Source organism: Hippoglossus stenolepis, chromosome 16, assembly GCF_022539355.2.
Source record: "Hippoglossus stenolepis isolate QCI-W04-F060 chromosome 16, HSTE1.2, whole genome shotgun sequence".
In the NCBI taxonomy this organism is placed as follows: domain Eukaryota; kingdom Metazoa; phylum Chordata; class Actinopteri; order Pleuronectiformes; family Pleuronectidae; genus Hippoglossus; species Hippoglossus stenolepis.
Window position 1 is genome coordinate 17629506 of NC_061498.1, and position 22065 is coordinate 17651570.

Genomic DNA, 22065 nt, shown 5'->3' on the forward strand with positions numbered 1-22065 from the left:
ATAAATGATATACATGTAAAAGTAATGACACTAATATCTTGATAAAAAGATGCTTACATCGAATCACTGTAGAACATCCGGTCACAACCTACAAATTAAAACCGCTCCAGAAATAAGGTTTTCTTTTACTTTCCCTTTATAAAAATGAACTTTCATGAAATAGATATAGATAGTATACAGATAGAAATAAAATGATGATATTTCAATACAAAGTATGTTAATGTAGCGTCACTTTACAACATCCAGCTACAACCTACAAAATAAAAGTCTATTAGTTATTCATTTTATATAACAGTTAATGTATCTGTTATGTAAATATATAGGCGGTATAAGAAACAAGTAAAAGCATATGAAGCCAACAGATCGTCATGGTCATGTATTATAGGGGTTAATTTAGGGAGGTGTGAATTATGACTGAGATGATTAAAAACATGAATACTTTAATACATGTACTGCATTTTTCTGAACTGAATGCCTAATTAAAAACACAAAAACAAAAGATACTCAGCTATTGAAATATTGTAACTGTTTCTCCTTTGACATTTTTTATTGAAAATCAGGTTCATAATCACTGTGCTAACACATTAATTTCCAAAAAGAAGCAACAGTTAGGCTACAATAACTTTCTCCTAATATTATGAGGAATTAATAGAATTATATCAAGTATTAATCATTATTATTTCGAATTTTATGAAGGTGCAGTTCTTCACTGTGACCACTGGAGGGAAGTGAATACTCATATACGTTCAAATAAAACTACATGATAATTTATTTTATTTTATTTTATTCTGTCCAACACTAACAGAAAAACAAACCAAATTTTTTTTATTTAAAAATTAAACAAACAGGTTTAACAGTTAACTCCCCCACCTCAACACACAAACAAAACCACAAACAAACAAAAAGGCCTGTGTCTTATATTTTATACAACACAAAGTCTCATTAAAAACAAAACAGCATTCATAGGGGTAAAAGTTATTGTTTGCCTAAAATGCACTACATTGTTACCAAGTTTGTCTTGTTTTAATTCAGACAAAAGAATGCTAGATCTGAAAAAAAAAAAAAAGAATTGCAAGAACCATGACGAATACCTTTGACTAATTTAATGTCAAAAGTAAAACAAAACGAGTTAGAATAATATGACACAAACAGGCTGACAGTGGATGCACACATTTATTCAAGGCAGTGGCAGTGGCAGGGATCGTACAAACAAAAAGGATTTAAAATTTCTGGTCATCCAAAAATGTATAAAATACGGTAGTTTTTATTATATTTTGATATGATCTGTTAATTACATGAAAACATAGTTTACTTTAAAACAGAGCAGATAGGTTGCTGTAAACCAAGTCATCATGTATTTGTATGGATAGTGTATTTTATTAAGCAGACTAATATTTCATAATAAATTATGCTTTAATTTAATCTATTTTCTTCAACAGGTGCAAAACCGCACATAAAGACTAAAGCTTAAAAATGTATTTACTATGCTATCTACAAAACTTAAAGGTGCATTACAAAATGCATATATATTGTATTGTTGAAATGAGGCCATGAAGACAAATTTGTTATCTCAGTTTGACAACAAACTGACTATTGCTGGTTCAAGAGACACTATCAACTCTTTTTAACCCCCACCCCCTTACTTTTTCTGTGAGAGTTCAACTTTTCGGTCTCACATGAAGCACCGCCCTCCTTAGATACTATGATAATGTGGCAGATTCACAGTTTAAATACTCTGCTTGCAGAGGCTCATTGATTTAAGACAGACGTGGACAAAAGCAGCTAATAATTATTCAGCCAGTTTCTTTTGGTTGAAACTGTGACTGTCAGATTTTTTTCAGCAGCAGCTAGCAAACTAGTTAAGCTAACATCAACACTGCCTCATGAATTGGTTGAAAAACGACTACCCACTGTGATTAGTTAAGCACCCAGGACCAGTTACCATACAGTGGGTTAAAACAAAACAGCTAATTGTGATTCTTTGTGACATAAAAGCTACAGCACAAATGACTGTAGTGAGTTAGAATAAAACATGTACTTAGCATTTATATAGCCTTCGCTTGTTGTTATGGTAGATAAGTTGTGATTGGACAATCACTGTTTGGGGGAGGGGTTTAAAAACAGTCAACAGTGTTAGATAAAGTCTTTTCAAATATTACGATTCATATTTTATTAGTGTAGTTTTCTAACTGAAATAGCTTCCAGTGTGCAAAGTTATATATATTATTTATTATGTTTAGATTTTAATGTTTTGTATTTACAAAATGACCTTTGAGGCTGTTTCTTCTCACTTTGGACAAGTCGACATTTGGTCTATGTAAGTATGTGAGCACAGGTAACAGCAACATATATGTTTAAGGAGCATTAATATATCATGTAAAGAGGAAAATAATGCATTTTACAAAATGAATAAAAGAAAATTATCATAACCTCACAATTAACATTAGGATGACTTCTCAAGTCTGGCTCTAAAAGAGAAATAAATGTTTGTGCTCAGGAGGGAATTTTTTTCTTCTCATATAGTGCATACTTGATAGACAGCGACTCTGGCATCGTCAGGCAGTATTAGTTCAGGTTTACATGTCATACATGTCACATTCATTCTACTGCAAATGTAACGTAGACGATTAGATTTTTTTGAATTCAGGATGAGTTCAGTTCACTGCAGGGGTATTAGGCTAAAGCTGGAAGTTAAATATTCAGGACTGAAGAAACAAACTGCAGTTTGTTGAGTAGAAGATGTAATAAAATGTATTTTCAAGGTCCAGTCTCTATGGACACATTCACATCATTCAGAGTAAAGGAACCGAAATTTACGAAAGGAGGATGGATATGCTCGGTCAGACTTGCCTGTGCTTTAAAACTCGTGTTTGTGATACATGTCAGGGTCGTAGTATTTGGTGACAACCACTCTGTTGGCAAACTTGCGGCCGGTGAGGGCTTGCATGGCTTTCTGACAGTCTGCAGCAGAGACGTACTCCACAAAGATCTGAAATTAAAATCAACAGGTACGAGGATCAGAGCACGACTTCAGATGTATGAAGATACTAGAATGTCACTTAGTAGAACAGTCTCCTGAAAATCCAATGAAATTTCACACACTCATAGATATCGGTCACCTAAATGTGCCTGTTCTTTTAAATCAAAGACCATGAATTATTCTGTGGGAAATCCGTGAAAATGTCAAAGAAAGGGGTCAAAAAAGTTTTCTCTTGTCCCCTGTCACATCATTTCAGCAAGTTTCATGGAAACCAGTTCAGTAGTTTTACAAAATCCAAACAGACAAACTGACAATGATCCACATGTCCTGGAGATGGCAAAGTCTTAACTAAAAATTTAAAATATTTGTACTAACACAGGTCTGACCTTTCCACAGCCGGGGACTTCCACACCGTCGACAGGTCGGGGAATCTCGATGGAGTGGACGCTGCCGTACTTGCAGCACTCCTCGCGGATGTCTTCCAGGATCTCCTCGTAGTCTTCGTCGTCCACCAGCTCCTCGGGCATCACCATGTTGAGAAGGCACAGCACCTCCGTGGGCAACCCAGAGTTCTGCAGCCTCTGGAGCCCCGGCACCTGCAGGGTCACTGGGGTCTCTATGATGGAGGTCTGCGGGTGAAGGAAGAGACATACACATATTCAGCTCAGACGAATAACAGCATTATAGTCCACACTCAGTCTCATACTAAATTCATTTTTCCCCAGAAAACATTGAATCTTTAGTGGAGTGAATTAACATTAATATAGTAGAAGTAGTAATTTCTCCTTTGACCTTTCACTTTCGCCACCTGCGATTGTGACATTACTGTCTGTAAGATACATAGTGGAGGCAGCAAATCCAATAACAGTCAAGCTTTCTTTACTTTTTTCAACCTAGGACATTTTGAATAGTCACAGACAAAAAAGCCAATGTGTGAAAAATAAAATATATATATATCACTCACAGGGTTGGCGTTTTTAGCTCCGACACTCGCCCTTTGGACGATCAGCTTTTTGTCTCCCAGCTGCATTCCATTGAGCCCGGCGACGGCCTGATAGAGAACACACAGAGGCTTCTGGGCAGCAGCTCAACTTCACAGTTAATGAGCTCAGAGAAGCCCCACACCCTCGTTACCTGATCAGTGGCGCTGATGTCGACATATTCACAAAAGGCGTAACCTTTTGACAGTGACGTGGCACTGTCCTTCACGAGATTGAACGCTTTGAGGGGCCCGAATGAAGTCAAGAGCTCCTTCACCTGCACAAAAAGAGTCAGACAGCAACATATGAGACTGATAAGTCATAGTCACCATAATATTTTATATGACAGAATGAATTCTAAATGTCCATTTGATACTCAAAATTAAATAACAGGGAATGGACTGAAAATATAACCTGCACTGTGTCTGACACTTAACAAAATGTGTGTGATTAAATACAAGATTACATTTATTAGATTTTGCATCATAAGGCTAATTTCTAAAAAGAACCAGAGGAATAACAAGGGTTTATAACTGTCTTTCGAGGTCTGAGTTTAACAGAATGAACTCCTGACGAAAAAAATTAAGTTGCAACTAATGACTTTTGTAATTATCAACCAGCAGATTTTTTAGTTTTCCTGGATTATTCATTGTGTTGTCTGTATTTAAAGGATGCCCCTTACAACTGCAATTCAAATTCCTTATAATGTCGAAGCGGTGGTCTGACACCCAAAGATCCACAGTTTATTATGTTTATTAAGAAACCAACAAAGATCACATCTGAGAAGTTGGAATAGGTAAATTTGCTTGTTAAAAGACTTTAAATCAATTATAAGAATTGTTGTCAGTTAAAGCAACACTATGTAACTTTTACTGAGCAACATCACCCGCATGTGGGGATTTAGCTCCTTTTTATGAAACTTTTCCTCTGGGCCTCGATCTCGTCCACATGCAGACAACGTTTAAAGTCACTAAAACTGAGATTTTTAGGTGCAGATTCTGTGTATTCATGTGAATATGTAAAACAGAGCATAGCGGTTATATACCGGTTTCTCAACGTTTGGTTAGCAGTTCTTCTCTGGTATTTGACGTATCACTTTATCGCCACCTACTGGGCCAGCATACTTGTTTGAGCGTTTAGTCGTTTTTTTGTTCTTGTCTGGATGGAGATATTTTGTAAAACAATGGTCAAGCGGATAGAATTTTAATTTTTTTATTCTATGAGGCTCTTTGTCTGAACAATGAAATGGTTTTCATGAATTCTATCAATGTGTTGAGTGGAGCATTGTCTACGTAGTTCCATTCACTGAATGAATAACTCATTTTACCAATGGCCCCGGGCTGCCTGGAGGAGAAACCAAACTCTGTGTTTATTTCTTCACATTTGAAAAGTTTCCCCACTGAATATTAGAGATAAACGCTGGTTTTTAATTACTTTAAAGTCTTTTAACTGATCTACAGTTCAGCATTATGCTGGACCTGATTCTGACATTTGAAGCTGAGACTATCGCAGGAGATTGTACCCACTCACCAGAGTTACATAGAAAAAATACATTCAGGGTGAGGAGTGGGAATGAAATGGGAAACATTCTCACTATTTCAAGTCAGTGAACCATTGAACTCATTTTGATCAAGTTGCTGGTTTAAGATAAAAAAGTTGCATAGTGTTGCTTTAATTTTACATTGATTGACTTTTTCATTAACTGACTCATTGTTTCAGCTCTAATTTATTCCAAGTTTTACACATGAATAGAATAAACAGATAATCGTCTCATATTCAGAGATATAATATGAGAACAAACTGAGACGTTTAATGTTGAAAAGACAAACTCAACACAAGTAGTTTAAAAACTGACTTTGTGACTGCATCAGAACAGTCGTACAGTCTTACCTTTACATTTAAAAATGAATACACCCCCACCCCATCAAAAGTAACCACCACCAACAACTACATCCCCGGGGTCCTAAACGCGCTCCAAAAGCATGATGGGAGAAAACAAGTAGCCAGTAAGGGAGCCTGCTGGCTCGAAGTGTATCCGTGTGAGGACCAGAATGTCTTACTTGCCTTGTGTTACATGTTGGCATGGCAGCAGTAGATGAGTACTACTGAACAAATTATGAGCGCAGACTTAACGATCTTACAGGCCCCTAGCTGGGGACAAAGTGGGGGGAACAAAAATGAAAGAGCTGTGAGTATCAACGCAGTGGAAGTGACTGCAAGTATTCAAAAAATAATAATAAGTTAGTGAATATATACATCAGGCAACATGTGCTCTGTAAACTAATTAAGAGTTAATGAGAGAGAAGTGACAGTTAGAATTAAATTCACTGTGTAATACACGATGGAGCTCGACTGTCAAACTGATTCTTCTGCAGAAGTTTCCAAGTCTTTTAACTTGTCAGCAAATATTCACTGTAAATGTTCATATTCTCAAATGAAAAAGTCCAACCTCAAGTTCTCTTGTACTTTTAATTTGGATCAATTTCCAATGTACACTGTATTTATGGATTTGTTTGATAACATTATGTTGCATCCCCTTTCTCTCATACTGCCTGTGACCCTGTGACCCATAATGCATTTCAATAACCACCACTGACAGAGACTATGCTTGTTCAAAGTAGGTGCAGAGTAGAATTGATTAGATGAGGATTTTTTAGGCTAAAACTGATATTATATTGGTCAATAGCATAAACTGTATATAAAGATGGACGACATGACAGCTTCCAAAAATTAAGCCAAAACATCACCTGGGGGCTGGCTGCAGTTCAGGTCATAAACAGTGCCTCCCCCATGTTAGCAGATGGGACGTGGACTAAATTAAAAGTCAAAGTACGCATAACATATTTTTTTTCTTAAAGATGGTTCGGTTTGAATGAATTATTTGATGAAATAAAAGGGCTGAGACGTGATTGACAGCTGAGACTGGTTGGTTGAGTGCGATACTAAGCAGGCTTCACTCCACGAACAAGATGGCGACACCTGTATAAAGGATATTTTGGTTTCATTTTTGTACAGTGGAAGGAAGTCGAAATGCGTCGTCCATCTTTATTTACGGTCTATAGTCAATAGTCCTTTTTTTTCGTAGATTAAAATCTAGACTGAAAACTTTTTTATAATTGGATCTGAGATATGTATTGAATGAGACATTTTACATTCAGAAAATCTACCCTCTGCTGGACAAGTAAAGCTGTAAAGGTTTACCTGACATGGACTGATTGATCAAACTGGTCTGACTCCCCCTACTGGCAATAATTTTTTTCTCTATTGATATTTTTATGGTATTTATGGTATTTATGGTATCACTTGATCTGTCAGTCATTTAGTCAATAAAATAAAAATAAATATCACAATAAAATGTCTGAGCTCGATTAGATTTGACAAACTTTGTATAAACTGTTTATACAATAACTCAGGTCTGCAATTATGGATTACTTCCACAGCTGATTAATCTGCCAATAAGTATATCTTCGTGATAATAATAAAGTATAATAAGTAATAAAAAACACTGTTTGTGGTAATAATCACCTTAGTGATTGATAATCAAGATTTTTACACTGATAAACTTATTATCATTTTTTTGCTTCAATAACATTTTCACTGAATACAATTAAGAAATATAATTATATCACTGTTATGACATTTTACAGAGGATTTCTTTAAGGTGGACTTTTTCTTTGACAATGAAACATTCAGGCCTAAATACCACACAGAAATAACTATATATCAGTTTATCGACCTCTCATGTGAATTTACTGGACTTTTCTTACCTTTAATAAATGAGTAGCTTAACATGAGGCAGGTTTACTCAGATAATCAAGTCACAAAAAGCCTTATTTTAATATTCATGTAAGATCTGATCTGTGTTATTGAGATTTATTTTGAAAAATAGCTTGTTTATCTGTAGAAGTCGTCCATTGTGAGTATTTTACAATATAGGAAACATATTCACATAAACAAGTCATTAATTAGTAAGCCCTATCTGTTTTCCTTATTCTGTGTTAAATTATTATGTTTTTGCATTAATACTATTATTTTTGATTCAATAATCTGACTTGTTTCGCATGTTTGCTTGTAACCACAACATAGTTTTGGTTTTTCAGGTCATAAAGAAATAAAAAAAACATATTTTGTGCTTGTTTCAGTGTGACAAAAGAAAATTCAGCAAGTGAGAGAAAATAAAAAGAGGAAACATGAGTTCACCAGTTCAGTCAGTTTTCAGTTCAATACCTGGTCGTCGTTTAGATAGTTGGGCAGGCCTCCAATAAACAGTTTATGGGGGGAATCAGGAACGACAGTGGAGACGACACCTAAACAGAGGGAAGAAAGTAAAGGTTAAAACTCCATTTAAAGTTCTCTACATCCCATAACAGAACTTGTTATTACTGCAGGCTGGGGAAAAAAAGCCATCGGGAACAAACCTGGGACATGGAACGCTGGCTGCTCTGAGATACCTGGTAAAGGTCGATAGTCGTGAGGTCGTCTAATCTTCAGAGACTGACCCTGGAAAATGATTCCATCGAAGGCCATGGCCTGCGTCGTCTCGTCTACCGACCGGAACTAGGAATAAAGAACAAACAATGCTTTGAGACTTCTGCTGCAAAGGTTCCTCACAGTGACACGATGCAAACTTGTAATATCGTGTGAAAGAGGCAGGAAAGAGAATAACTTTTTGCAGCATCAGCAAGTCTCAGTTACTGTCACACGTTTATTTTAGAGATGAATACACTTTGTATGCATGTGTGTTTGTTTGTTTGCAAGTTAGTTTAGATTTGTAGACCATTGATGTAGCATATGGTTCTGACAAGTGTTAAATGGATAAACTTTATTATCCCCCCCATCATGGAGGTTATGTTTTTCGCCCCTGTCCGTTAGTTTGTATGTGAGCAAGAGGTGAAGTACACAACAATACATAAGCGGCACACAAACAAAATCTTTACTCATAGAGAAAATAATTGGAATAATTGAAATTGATAATTAGACAGCGGTGGAAGAAAGTCAGCTTATACACAGAATATACTTGTTGTTTTGGTTTTTCATTGGATTTCTATGAGAGTCTAGTTTTTTTTTTGTGTCAGAAACACGAACCTCAAGGAAAGCAAAGTTTTTATCCTGATTAATCTGCACAGCGAGTACAGGGTTACTTGGAGCTTGTGAAAGGCCTGCGAGTCGCATCTGAGCATTAAAGAACTCGGCCATGGACTCCTGCGAAGAAAGAAAACATAGACAACGTGACGGGACTCCATGCGACATGAAGATATCTGTGTTGGGTAAAAACATCACAGTCATTGGAGATAAAAGAAGAGTAACTGGAGACTTTACCTCAGTCACCCCAAAGGGAATATTTCCAACATAGAGGCGTCTGGCTTGTCTTGTCATCTGACTCCCAACTAGGGGCACTTGTGTCGGTGCTGCAGCCACTCCAGTGGTGGTGGATGTTGCCAGCAGAGCAATTGTCGGTATCTGCCCGGCCGCTGAGGAAAAAATGAAACAGAGAGCAGAACAGTTACCTTCTACAACCTTTAACCCCTTTTATTTTATAGTATTATTTATTTTCATTGTTTTTAACAGTTTTTTGTGGTGACTAGATGATGCATATAAAATGTGACGATAATAATGTAGAGATCGTACTGATAGCATTGTAGCAATAGCAGCAATAACATTGTAGCCATAGCACATAACATTATAGCAATAGTAGTGATAACATTGTAATGATAGTAGCAATAACATTTTAGCGATATTAGCGATAAAATTGTAGCAATTACATCTTTTTTCATTGATTTCTAAGTGGATTAATTAACTTGTATTCATGATGGACAGTGGATATAATAATATCTTCAGTGAGTATAAGTCAAAATGAATCAAAAAATATATATTAAATTTGTGTTTTGTTCCGACTTTAGTTATTACTGCCAGAACGTATATAAAGTTTGACACAAATTCAAGACTTGTGCACAACAATTACATACATCTGTCGCTGGCAATACAATTCTTAGATCACAGGCTCCCTTCTAGCCATGCTCCAAAATATGTAGAAAGAAAACCACACAAGCAAAAAATAAAAAATTGAATGTATAAAAACTTTCCCCGTTTAGAATCAGGACTAGAGACTTGTTCAGCTCTTCCCACAAGCTTAAAATAACATTAATGTATGCAAGCCCCTAAGAGAAGTGCTGGTAGGTGTAGCTCTGAATACATCTGACTCAACTGAACAAGCAAAGAGAACATGTGAAGTACCTTGCATAGCTTTATATTGCATTGGTGTGATGTGTTCAAAGCCAGGAGGAGGCACGTCCCAGTATTTGCAGGTCTTTTTCTTCCTTGTTCGCCTTGGAGAGTGACTGGACACAAAAGGATGAAATAACAGAAGTCAGCAGTCAGTTTATGTGCATTTGTCCACCAAGAAAAGTTATACACTATGTCCAAATCACAAATCCAAATACATTTCCAATGTATTTGACAGCCATTACTGTTTATCTGTTTTAAACATGATATTTTTAGAAGAATTTTAGAAGGATAATTAACGAAGGCTGAATTCCAAAGCTCCTTCAGCTTCAGAATCCCAGTATGGCTTTATTGTTTTGGTTTACTCTTAAAGCTCTCATGGTTCAGTTTAAAGTCCAGTGTGTGACAGACACAGAGTTCTGGAGCATTTAGCAGCTCAAGACCCGGATATTTCCCTCAGGCAGTGGTGAAGACAAAACATAGCGATACAACAGAGGGAGGAAGTGTAAATAAAGAAAAAGTGCTTAAAAGGTGATATTAGTGTTGGATAGATTGTGTTTCTGCGGCCCCCAAGTGATAAAAAATTAGTGAGCATGAGTTTCACCTGTGGTCCCCTTTCTATGAGGTCTTCTATAAGTCTGCAGTGACAAAGGTTTAATAAGAACTACTTTTACTGAGGAACATAGTACATGGACTTATAGTACACAGTATAGGTACACACAGTATTTGAGTCTCAGTAAATAATAGATGGACCCAGTGTGTGATTCATGTTGAGACAGGTGTATTTTCCCCATTAAAATCCTGCCTGGTGCATCTGCAACTCTGTGATTCTGCTGCTGCTGCTGCTGCTGTATGGGCGGCATGAGGCAGCTTTCAGCCGCTGACCTGTGCTTCTTGTGGTCCCGGGACGAGCTCCTTCGGTCCCGGCTCTTCCTGTCCCTGCTCCGGCTTCGTTTCTCTCGGCTGCGGCTCCCTCTGTCTTTGCTCCCTCTGTCTTTGCTCCCTCTGTCTTTGCTCCCTCTGTCCTTGATCCCTCTGTCTTTGCTCCAGCTGCCGTGTTTGTCGCCTCGGACCGGAGATCCACTGCGACTCTTCTTTTTGTGTCTTTCTCTTTCTCGCTCTGTGTGATCATTAAAGGACAGCAGCAAGCAATATTTACTAGCCTGTATGTCAGCCTATAATTTATGTAGATTTTTCTGGTGAGTACTACTGTATAAAGGATACTGGGCTGCAAATATTCAATTCAGGGGATGAACATTTTCATTTATATAGTTATCATTCATGTGTTTTTAATTGGGTTTTAAAACACTTAAACATTATTCTAAAAGATAGAGAAGCTCTGACACCCTTCAGTCTCCCCTGTGTTGAGCTGCTTCATATTTCTTTGAGAAACTTGACAGTTGAACGTGGCCTCACTTCTTGGCAAAAGCAAATATCAGAGAGAACAAGATGTGAGACCTTTTATCAAATCAATAAGAGGTACTCTGTATTTCGTTATAGATCAGATCCCTGCACCTGGAAGCTCTGCTTTGATTAAATGTCGAGGTTTAAACGAGTGTTTGGGTTATTTTTTTCTCACTGGTGAGCTTCTATGTGTTGTGTGTTACCTTATCATTTGTTGCCTTTCTATCAATTGCCTATACTTTAAAATATCAGCAGGGGAATAAAAATGCCTAGCACACTTCCCGAAAGCCCAGGAAGACTTTTTCATCGAACTAACAGCCCAAGTACTGAAAATATTACATTTTCATCACATGTTACAAAATAAAATATAACAAAAGTTATTAAATAAAAATAAGAATATGATTTTTCCTTCAACCCACAGAATTATTATGTGTATTTATCTGTCATCTGTTCAGTGTTTTCACGTGAAGCACTATGACTCCTAATTGCAGATTAACTTTTGAATAAATCTGCACACATAAAGATTATTACTACTAATTATGTACAATAATAATAATCAATGCAATAATGAGAAGCTTTAAAACCCTCTGTATGCGTCTGTATTTTAACCATTTCTTTTCTGTTGTGCCGCACTTTGTACTTTGTGTTAAAAAACTTGAATACATAAATCTATAAATAAAGTTACTATTATTATAGACAGTAGACTTTGTTGCTTATCTGTTTTTTTATTCATTTTTAAAATAATATTTTGATATTAAATATTAGCAGAAGGGATTATACCATCATTATACCATAGAATCTGGCAATCTGACTATTTGGTCCAAATCCAAATCCTACTATTCATAATAATAATAATAATAATAATAAATTTATAAAAATGTTCCCCATCAACATCATCAACTTTGTTTTAAGTGCAGTCTAATGTGACCAAATGTGTTGTAACAAGGAAACACTGAGCAGATGACAGAGAAGTGCAATTAATTTGAAAATGAACCTTTAGTAATGGATGCCGAATTAATAGCTACATGAAATTGATTCATACAATGTCATCAGGTCATTTTTTAGCAACGTGAATATCCTTGTCGGAGAGCACGATATTATAAGAAGGTGCAAAATGTAAATAGAGTTTCGTATCTTGTCGTCTCGCGCAGGAGAATGCGCAGTAAATCCACACCGGTACCGGACTGCGTTTGGAATAGTGCGTAAAAAGGAGCCGGCGGCTGTGTGGAGACAGTGTGGGTGAAGGTGAGACAGTGAATTAATGCTGACATGAAAAGGGAAAGGAGCTGAGTCACAGCCGCTGTCAGGACGCGTTATTCATTCATTCAAGAATCAGCACATCTGCGCTTCAGCGCCGACAAGCAGCCGTTTTCAGTCCGTGGTCCCAACTCTCACCTTGTCGATTCTGGCTCAGCTGCTTCTCAAATTCCTCGAAATCCGACATTGCTCCGGATGTTTTGATGCGTGGAGAGACGGAGCAGGTCCGGCTCGTCTGAGGGGGCAGCGATGAACCGAGCAGCTCCGATGACAGAGCCGCAAAAACCCGCTGACATCTGCCGGAGCCCAGACACACGCGCGCGCACTCACACGCACACACACACACAGTAAACACACTGCATCCGGTGATCCTTCAAAATAACACTGTGACCCGAGCTCACCTCCACCAAGGTTCAGATCACACATGAATACAAAACATGATGTCGTGCAATATATCATATCACCGTGCACGATTTTACCAACTTTACTAGGTGTGTATATAATCTTATAACATCAATGATCTCATTACTTGTCTATTTTTATGTATTAATAATCGTATAACTTGTCAATTCATTATAACAATAGTCTCATCACTTGTGTGTGTTTTTAAATATTAATAATGGTAATATTTGTCTATTTTCTATCGATAATCGTATTACTTTTTCTATCTCGTGTTATATGTGGGTTTAAAGGAGAAAATTGGATATATATTAGTATAACAGCAACAAAAAAATCATAATAAAGTTCCTGCTACAGCGGAACATGTTTAGGACCACATTTTGCGATGACAACACAATGACACAAAAACACTCAAACCAGGTGGAAATGATAAATAATCTTCAAATAAACTGCAGAACCTGTCGCTATAGTCCATATTAACAATATGTTATTGTGATGAGGACAACATCCGGTTTAGATTTTTTTCTTTGTAAAACTTGATTGGAAGAATTTTCGTGCTTTTAATTTTTGACACACACACACACACACACACACACACACACACACACACACACACACACACACACACACACACACACACACACACACACACACACACACACACACACACACACACACACACACACACACACACACACACACAAACTCTGTCGCACAATGGAGTTAAACTACACACAAGCCCCAGGTTCACTGCACCTATGTGTCGACATGATTTGATAAATTGCCAATTTGCTGGAAAGTTTTTGCCCTGATGTTTAATATCAGCTCAGACAGGTCTATCATTTTAAGATCTGAATTATTTCCTGAGCTCAGTTGTTTTTAGATGCTGTTTTAATTTTTCAGGCAAAGTAGTTTAAATGCATCAGAGAACTACAGGCACAGATTAACATTGGTGTGCTTATTATTTTCTTCAATAATCGATTGATCACTTAGGTAATAAAATGTAAGAAAACAGTGAGAAATTCCTCAATATTCTCTATAGAGTCAAACTGCTTCTGATGTCAAGAACCAGTCAAGACAGCTTAGAAAAAAGAAAAAATAGAAAATAGTTAAAGCTTTAAAATAAAATACCTTTTTTGATTTTAAGTCAATTCATTAATCAACAGTTCCTGTTACTTAAAATAATGAAGCTCACTTAAAGGTTAGACCTATTTGCAAAACTGTAGCCTATAAGTGTAGGAAACAGAGGAATTAGCGCCAAGAAATATTGTGTTCAAAATTGTATTCAACGGCATTTTGGTCAAACACAATCCAACACACAATCCACTGCATGACTCTGGTAAAACTTGTTTCTGTTCATAAATCTGAAAATTCACAATACAACATGTGTATAATTATCATTAATTCCACCTATAGGAAGCTGCACAGCAGCCGATGGGAACTCCCCCTAACCCCCGACTCCTCTGTAATTCTACATGTTGACAACATGTATGGAAAATAACTGACTCAGCTGTGCTGCTATTAAAAGACCTCAAATCCCAAAGTATTGCTGTGCCCAGGCGGCTGTCATGTCCGAGGCACTCTGTGACTGAGCTGCTGAGTCGAGCTGCTGCAGCTCCTCAGGAGAGGAATCAAACGACACCTGCAGAGGCCTGAGACGCAGTAAGTGCTGGCTGTCTTTCATTTCTTGTAATATCGAGGTCAGATGGCTCTGTTACTTTAAAACGAATCGCTCTTCATGTGCCAAGTGTCAAGATACTGTGAAAGGATTTTTCTGAGGGTGATGCTGTGTTTTAATATTTCATTTTGTGCCAGGAAAGCTGCAGCATGCAATGAAAAGTGCTCTTGTTTTCTTTTGCGTTTGTGGATATCTTGACCTTGTTGTGAAATAACTGTGACGAGTACCCTGTGACACTGAGCCTTTGTGAGAGATACAGTATCTATTTCTAGGGCACTTTATATTTAGAAGTCTCTTCTTGGACAAACAGCTGGTGCTCTGCATGGTAAACCTAAACCAAAAGTTTATCTCCACACTCCCTGTCGGACACAAATAGAACATGTGAGTGTTGGTTTCAATGATCTGAGGAAAACTGCACCGTGGAGTAACATATAGTGATTTATACGAAGGAAAGTTTGATGATGTGAAATAATCTGCAGCTCAAACACAATGAGGAGGAAAGGAAAACGGGCCCCTGGACACAGACGTAAAAGGCCCCTAACCAACTCTATACAGGAGCAAGACCCGAAAACAGAAAGATATTCCTAACAACTATGAAACAATTCTTTGCATTTTGCGTCTCTCTTTGTTGTTTTGCAATTTCTAATGGTCTATATGTAGTGATTTTGAAGTTGTTTTGCACCTGTTTTAATTTAGTGGGTGTTTAAAAATGACTTTGGATCCTCTTGTTGTTATGAAGTTGTCATTTTATCTTTTCGTGATCATGTTGCATGTCTCTGTGATTGTATTGTCATTTTGCATCTTCTTAAAATGATGGTGTTGTCATTTTGTCATTTGTGTCTGTGCTTGTTTTGCATCTCTTATTATGCAGAAGTCATTTTGTGTCCTCTTATAGTAATTTTGCATCTTTGTGTAATTATGGAATAGTAATTTTTCCTTTTGTTATCATTTTTTTTTGTCTCTGTGGTCGTTTCGCATCTTTTTTAGTAATTGTGCTGACATTTTGTGTACTTTTGTCATTGTTTTGTTAATTTGTTGTGTGTCTGTAGTATATGTATATGAGGTTTGATCACATTCGTAAGTCCTTGAGCTGAAACTTAGATGTAGACAATTTAAAGGGGACATATCATGCAAATTCCACTTTGTTAGTGCTTCTACTTAATGTGGGTATCTGGCATGTCTACCAACCCCAAAACTCTGGAAAAAAAACACTTGCGCGTTTTGTTATGGTTCCTCTAAGTCAGAAACGTCATGCTTGAGTGACTGGAATGAGCTTCCTGTGTATTGTGTCGTCACAATACACTGGAAGTCTCCCTACATGGCCTTGGCCCACCCCCCACCTCATCCCCCCACACTCGTTACGCCAGGTTTACACCGGAGGCAGCGAGGCTGCGAGGCAGCGCAGCGCCGTTCCCAAGCACGCAGCCGCCTGGCTGTTCACACGGGACTCGCATTTCTCCGCTGGTCAGCCCGCGATTCACTCACATGTGGCATTTGTCTGGATCGTTGGGACCGGGAGGCTGCAGCAGTTGCTCGGGCGCGACCGCTCGCTCTCCCATGCGTGAGCTGGAATTTGTGTCAACGCCACACAGCCAGCAGTGTGGAGGACTTCCGCAGTGTTCAGCACTACTGTAACACTGGCACACACACACAGAGCCCCCCCACTCGTTACGCTGGGTTTACACCGGACGCAGCGAGGCTGCGAGGCAGCGCAGCGCCGTTCCCAAGCGCGCAGCCGCCTGGCTGTTCACACGGGACGCTTTCTCCGCTTGTTGTTGTACCCGTTGAATGTCGGGGTTCGGGGGTAAATGATGGTCTTCATAGCCCCCCCCCACCCCTCTCTTTCTCTCTCTGTCTGTCTGCTTGTGTGCTTGTAGTGGATGGGCAGAGGGGGACATTTAATTATGTGATTGGGAAAATTAAAACTCCAGGACAACAGAGGAGAATAAAGTATGGGATGCATATTTGATAATTTATATCATATAAAATATGTAATTTATATCGTTTAAAATCATGGGGGGAGGGGGAGCTGGCTCACTAGCATTTAAAGGAACAGGCACTCAAAACAGGTCACTCTGTGGAGGGCTGTTTTAGACAGGGTAAAAAGGGTGCTGTTTTAAATGATCCTTGTGGTATTTTGACCAAAGTATGTTACAGACATTTCATTAAGACCCCAAGGAACCATATCAACTTGTGGTAAAATGGGCATACAATGTCCCCTTTAACATTTTTAAAATTGTGGTTAAGTTCAAAATAATAATAAAATAATAAAATCTTAGTATCAGTTTTATGAATTGTGAATGTGATTTTACCTTGTGTTCTTTTGTAGGAATGTATCCAATGTATCAAAATACTCAAGTGTACTGCATGTTATATAAAGACATTAAGAATGTTCTCATCTTTTCATGTATTCGAAACAATATATATTCTCTGTTTTTGTTTCAGAGTTATAAGAATAAATCTAGATTTAAATATGGTTGTAAAGAGAGAGATGGAATCCAATGTAACAGAGCCGGAGAGCCTCTGGGTATGAAACGTTCCTTTTTCCTTTAAGTCACGTTCATTAGATCCTAAAACGTTCTCCGACATCTCATCTCATCTCATCTTCATCACCAGAGAAAAATCATTTACCATCTACAAAGTACGTTCACATCTTTAAACATTGCTCTAACAACATAAACCTGTTAGGTACTCTGACGCTAACATCACCACTTGTGGTTAAGGCAGCAAATATGCAGCTGCCACAGGCATGTGCTAGCTTAGCTTAGCACTATTAGTAAAATAAAATAGATAACAAAAACTGAAATATGAAAACTAAAATGGCCAAGAAATTGTCTAGAATTAATTGTCCCTATAAAATGGTAATTCATTTTCAAGACATTTGCTTCTATGCAAATGATCTGTCAACAAGTTTCACAGTGGGAGCCAGGCTAGCTGTTTCCCTCTGTGTCCTGTCCTTATGCTAAGCTAAGCTAACCATCTGTTTGCTGTACCTTCATAGACGGGTGTGAAGTAGTGGTATTGGAAAGTGAGCATTTCCTAAATTAATGAACTTTCACTTTAATATTTTGTGTGCACATTAACAAAGATACATATTTACGTCCAATTTTGCACATTTATTGTCCAAAAACATTTTTTTCCCCAGGATATTCTCCAAGAGATGGACCCAACATGGACGACCACTGTTCTCCTAGTTCCCTGTGTTGTCGTGCTGACAGCTGGATTTTTCTACCTCTATGGTTGGATTGTTGGTCTGTTGACAAAAACGTCCGTACGCAATAAGGTGGTGGTTTTATCTGACGCCTTATCTGGGCTCGGAAAAGGTAACAACAGGCATCCTTCTAATTAACGCAGTATCTATGATCGAAATCTCATTTCACACTTGTTCTGTCTGGTTTTTAACTCGCTTTGACTTTCATAATGAAGAATGCACAGGTGTGTTCCACAAAGGAGGAGCCAGGTTGATCCTCTGTGGGAAAAACTGGGAGAAGCTTGAAGAACTTGCTGATGATTTGGCGAACGCCTCAGACCCCACTGTAGTAAGTGCACCAGCACTGAAACTCGATCAATCACGACTGATGGTCGGGTTGGTTGAACACTTAATGGATCACATTAACTTCACAGACCTACAGTGGTAGAGTCATCAGATCTTTCACGTAAAGCTCCGATAAACTTGTTTCTCAATATACAGGGATAGTAACTAGGTAACTACGTAACTAAGTGCATTTACTCAAACACACTTTGAGGAACTTGTACCATATTTTATGCTTCTCTACATTTCAGATTGTACTTTATTATAGTAAATTTGTCTGATCGCTATGGTTACAGTTTAATATTTGACATTATGAAAATATCCATTTATAAAATTCAATGAATGGCTGGTTTAATAGCAATCAATGCTCAATTTTTGATGCTCATCTTATGTTTTTCAGTCTAACATGTTATTCTGAAAAGTAATGACAAATGTTAATATAATGGAGTAAAAATCTCTGAAATGAAGTGGGGTAGAGGAACAAGCAGCATAAAATGTAAACATTCAAGTAAAGAGACTGAAAACACAAGTAGGATTTGTAGAAATTACTTTCCATCACTGCAGACATCCTTACCATTGCTGATACTTCACCATCTCCTCCTCAGACGTTTCCTCCTAAACTGGTGCTACTGGATTTTGGGGATATGGAGAGTATGCCTGACGCCATCGAAGAGATCCTGGACTGTTACGGCTGCCTGGATGTTCTCATGCTAAACAACAGCATGAAGGTCAAAGCACCTGCACACAGTGTGTCGCTGGAGATGGACAAGCTCCTGATGGACAACAACTACTTTGGACCAGTCACACTGGCTAAAGGTAGAGGATAGAAACCACAGTCTTTGAATAAGGATGGAACGACACATCTCCACCTTCTCCTATTATACAAAAATAATGCAGAAAAAAATAACCTGGGTACGAGTGCTGCCATCTTGTATTGGAAACATAATTTAGTGCCGTCTGTGCAGTACTGATCGAGGAGTGGAGTCGCCATTTTTAGGTCTTTGTTGACTGGTCACAATTCAGTGTCAGCTGTCAATCATAACGTTTCAAAATCAAACTCATCGGAGACACACTTGAACATTTATCGATCAACCATCGATAGAAAAAAATGCATCAGTACTTTTATGTGTACTTTTTAGTTTGGTCCATGTCCAATCCGCTAACATGGAGGACGTGGGGTTTATAACCTTTACTGCAGCCAGCCACCAGGTGGCGAAAAGGATTGTTTTGGCTTCAATTTTGGGGAGCTGTCATGTCATCCAAATTTAAATTGAGTCTATGATAAAAAACGTATGGGTTAAGATTTCAGGCTGCAGAGTTAGAGTAGTGCTAACACATTTCTTTGGTTGTGTTTCCGTTCTGCAGGTGTGCTACCCTCCATGATCTCCAGAAGAACTGGTCACCTGCTCCTCATCAACAGTATCCAAGGGAAACTCGCTGTTCCTTTCCGCTCTACATGTGAGTCTTCCATTCTCTATTTAAGTGAAATGTTTTGAACTAATTGATGAACTTAACTGAATGAATTCCATTAAATAAATGACACTAATGGCTTGGTAGCTATTAGTGCTGCAGTGTTTTAGTGCTGTTGTTAATTGGATATTCATGCTGCCCTCTGTAATGAACTGTATGAACTGTAGGATGATCTGTAATAACGTTGATGATCCGCAGACTTTTCTTCAAGCGCTATACCCTCAGGTTAAGATGACAATTTGTCCAATATTTTGGTTTATGACCAAATACCTGATGAATTAATAACATTCCCGGCACCGTCAAGTGCTAATCAGCAGTTAACAACAATTAACTTAGTGGTTGTTTTACATCTCTGCACTTGTTTCTTTTGTCTTTACGGTTGTTTTGTGTCTTTGTAGTTGTTTTGTTTGTCTTTATGGTTGTTTTGCATCTCTGTGGTTGTTTTATGTCTCTTTTGGGATTTTTTTATGTGTTTGCTTGCCAGATTTGAAATGTGTGACCTGTAAGTAGTTGGGGCATTAAGATGAGCTACCTTTTCAGATGCAGCCTCCAAACATGCAGTTCAGGCCTTCTTTGACTGCCTGAGAGCTGAGGTGGAAGAGTATGGCATCTCCGTCAGCACCATCAACCACACCTTCATCAGCAGCACCGCGGCTGTAAACACAGAGGCAGCCTCCTCCAAATCCTTCTGGTCACGTGAGTAAAATCAAAGGAAACAAGGCAGACATATGATCAAACACATTATTTATCAACAAGTGTCTTTACAATTACAGGTCGGACTACCATGAAAAATAAATTCATTGTCCCTGGATGATGACTTAGGCTGAATTTACTCTCTGGCCGCCTCTGAACATTTTACTTTACTTTAACGGTAAAGAGTGTATACAGCGCTCTATATAATTTTACCAAGGAAAAAAATGCCAATAATTCAATTAAAAACAATACAAAAACATTAGAGATAAGTAACCAGCAACATGTTCAATATGTAATAAAAATCAAAAAGCAGCATATATATTTTATTGGAATATTATTACTGATTCACTGAATTAACATCAGATGCATTTTAATGTTGTCAAGTATAAGTTTACACAGTAACTGTTGGGTAGTTTTTATAGGTCCCTGCTGATTTTCTTTGCAAACCAGCTCAAATCAATATGATTTATAGGAGTCAACCACCTCCGCGGATACTGAGGGTCGCAAGCTTCTGGCTTATTTTGGGGGATCAGGAGAGTTTGGAAACCCCTGATTATTCTATAACATGGATATTTTATAATCTGGTCATATATTTGGATGAATAGGCTTTTCAACTAACTACAGCATTTAAATAAATAAAGCGTGGTAAAACATAGTGACATAAAATTTCACTGAAATACTTCAGTAAGTAAGTTCAGAAAAAAATTCACATTTATGAAACAAACTCTGGATAATTTGAAGTTTAATATGTTTTGAGACGTCGTTAAAGACTAAAAGATGTATTAATTGCCTGATTTTGCTTTTTCTATCTTAACCGTCCTGGCTCTGTCTCTGCAGTGCTGTACACTAAGAAACCCCTCGGCGTTTCCCCAGACGAAGCAGCCGCTGAGATCGTCAAGACGTTGAACAACAAGAAGAAAGAGGTGGTAATTGCTCCCTCCCTCCCAAAGGTGGCCGTCTACGCCAGATCCTTCTTCCCTAACGTGTTCTTCGCCGTGATGGCTGCGGGAGTGAAGAACACTGCTGCCTTTGAGAAGATGTAGTGCTGTGGTGTGTGATGTTTACATGGAGACTAAGGCCTGAGGGTTTCTGGTGAAGGTGGAACAAATCAATGGAAATTATAGAAACAAGTACTTTAAAGAATGTATTGTTGGTCTTAAACAGACTTATGTGTAAAATCATGATTTAAAAAATATGTAGCCTGTATTTAAAAAAAAAGTTTAGGTTGTAATGATATTATGTACAATTACACATATCAGAAAGTTCTCTGTATACTGTATTGCTTCACATACTTAACATGATCATGGAAGTAAGGAACTTGCTTAAAAAATGTTGCAACTGTTCCTGTGTTTGGATGAAAATAATTATGAGTATCAATAAAAGTATTCATGTGTATTATATAGAAGAAAAAATGATTTTTTTTTCCAATTTATTGCTGTTACCAAGATTA

At 37.8% G+C, this 22065-nt stretch overlaps 2 protein-coding genes across 5 annotated transcripts; one reads left to right on the plus strand and one right to left on the minus strand.

Moving 5' to 3' along the window:
• Positions 1-1159: 1159 nt before the first annotated feature.
• Positions 1160-13266, minus strand: LOC118122962 (splicing factor U2AF 65 kDa subunit). 2 transcript variants are annotated; one of them, XM_035179943.2, is made up of 11 exons: positions 12982-13266; positions 11068-11302; positions 10195-10298; positions 9280-9431; positions 9046-9162; positions 8379-8517; positions 8188-8267; positions 4115-4237; positions 3945-4031; positions 3356-3609; positions 1160-2989 (listed from the first exon to the last, which is right to left on the minus strand). In XM_035179943.2, the coding sequence occupies exons 1-11, from the start codon at positions 13028-13030 to the stop codon at positions 2758-2760; spliced, it is 1572 nt and encodes a 523-aa protein (XP_035035834.2). In that variant the 5' UTR covers positions 13031-13266; the 3' UTR covers positions 1160-2757. The 2 variants fall into 2 exon arrangements, with proteins under 2 accessions (XP_035035834.2, XP_035035835.1); XM_035179944.2 differs by having other exon boundaries at positions 3367-3609; positions 12982-13261.
• A 1482-nt stretch (positions 13267-14748) lies between these two features.
• On the plus strand, positions 14749-22020 carry dhrs7ca (dehydrogenase/reductase (SDR family) member 7Ca). 3 transcript variants are annotated; one of them, XM_035179946.2, is made up of 8 exons: positions 14759-14904; positions 17475-17561; positions 18066-18243; positions 18347-18459; positions 19058-19268; positions 19818-19910; positions 20463-20618; positions 21453-22020. In XM_035179946.2, the coding sequence occupies exons 3-8, from the start codon at positions 18081-18083 to the stop codon at positions 21656-21658; spliced, it is 942 nt and encodes a 313-aa protein (XP_035035837.1). In that variant the 5' UTR covers positions 14759-14904; positions 17475-17561; positions 18066-18080; the 3' UTR covers positions 21659-22020. The 3 variants fall into 3 exon arrangements, with proteins under 3 accessions (XP_035035836.1, XP_035035837.1, XP_047199724.1); XM_047343768.1 differs by lacking the exon at positions 17475-17561 and adding an exon at positions 17366-17447 and having other exon boundaries at positions 14782-14904; XM_035179945.2 differs by lacking the exon at positions 17475-17561 and having other exon boundaries at positions 14749-14904.
• Positions 22021-22065: the final 45 nt, after the last annotated feature.

Coding starts and splice junctions, on each gene's coding strand:
- LOC118122962 (XM_035179943.2), bottom strand. CDS start 13,030: ATGTCGGATTTCGAGGAATTTGAGAAGCAGCTGAGCCAGAATCGACAA. Junction 10,299..11,067: donor CGGGACCACAAGAAGCACAG/GTCAGCGGCTGA, acceptor TTTTGTGTCCAG/TCACTCTCCAAGGCGAACAA. Junction 2,990..3,355: donor TGTGGAAAGGTCAGACCTGT/GTTAGTACAAAT, acceptor TTTTAATTTCAG/ATCTTTGTGGAGTACGTCTC.
- dhrs7ca (XM_047343768.1), top strand. CDS start 17,394: ATGGTTGTAAAGAGAGAGATGGAATCCAATGTAACAGAGCCGGAGAGC. Junction 19,269..19,817: donor ACCAGTCACACTGGCTAAAG/GTAGAGGATAGA, acceptor TCCGTTCTGCAG/GTGTGCTACCCTCCATGATC. Junction 19,911..20,462: donor TGTTCCTTTCCGCTCTACAT/GTGAGTCTTCCA, acceptor CTACCTTTTCAG/ATGCAGCCTCCAAACATGCA.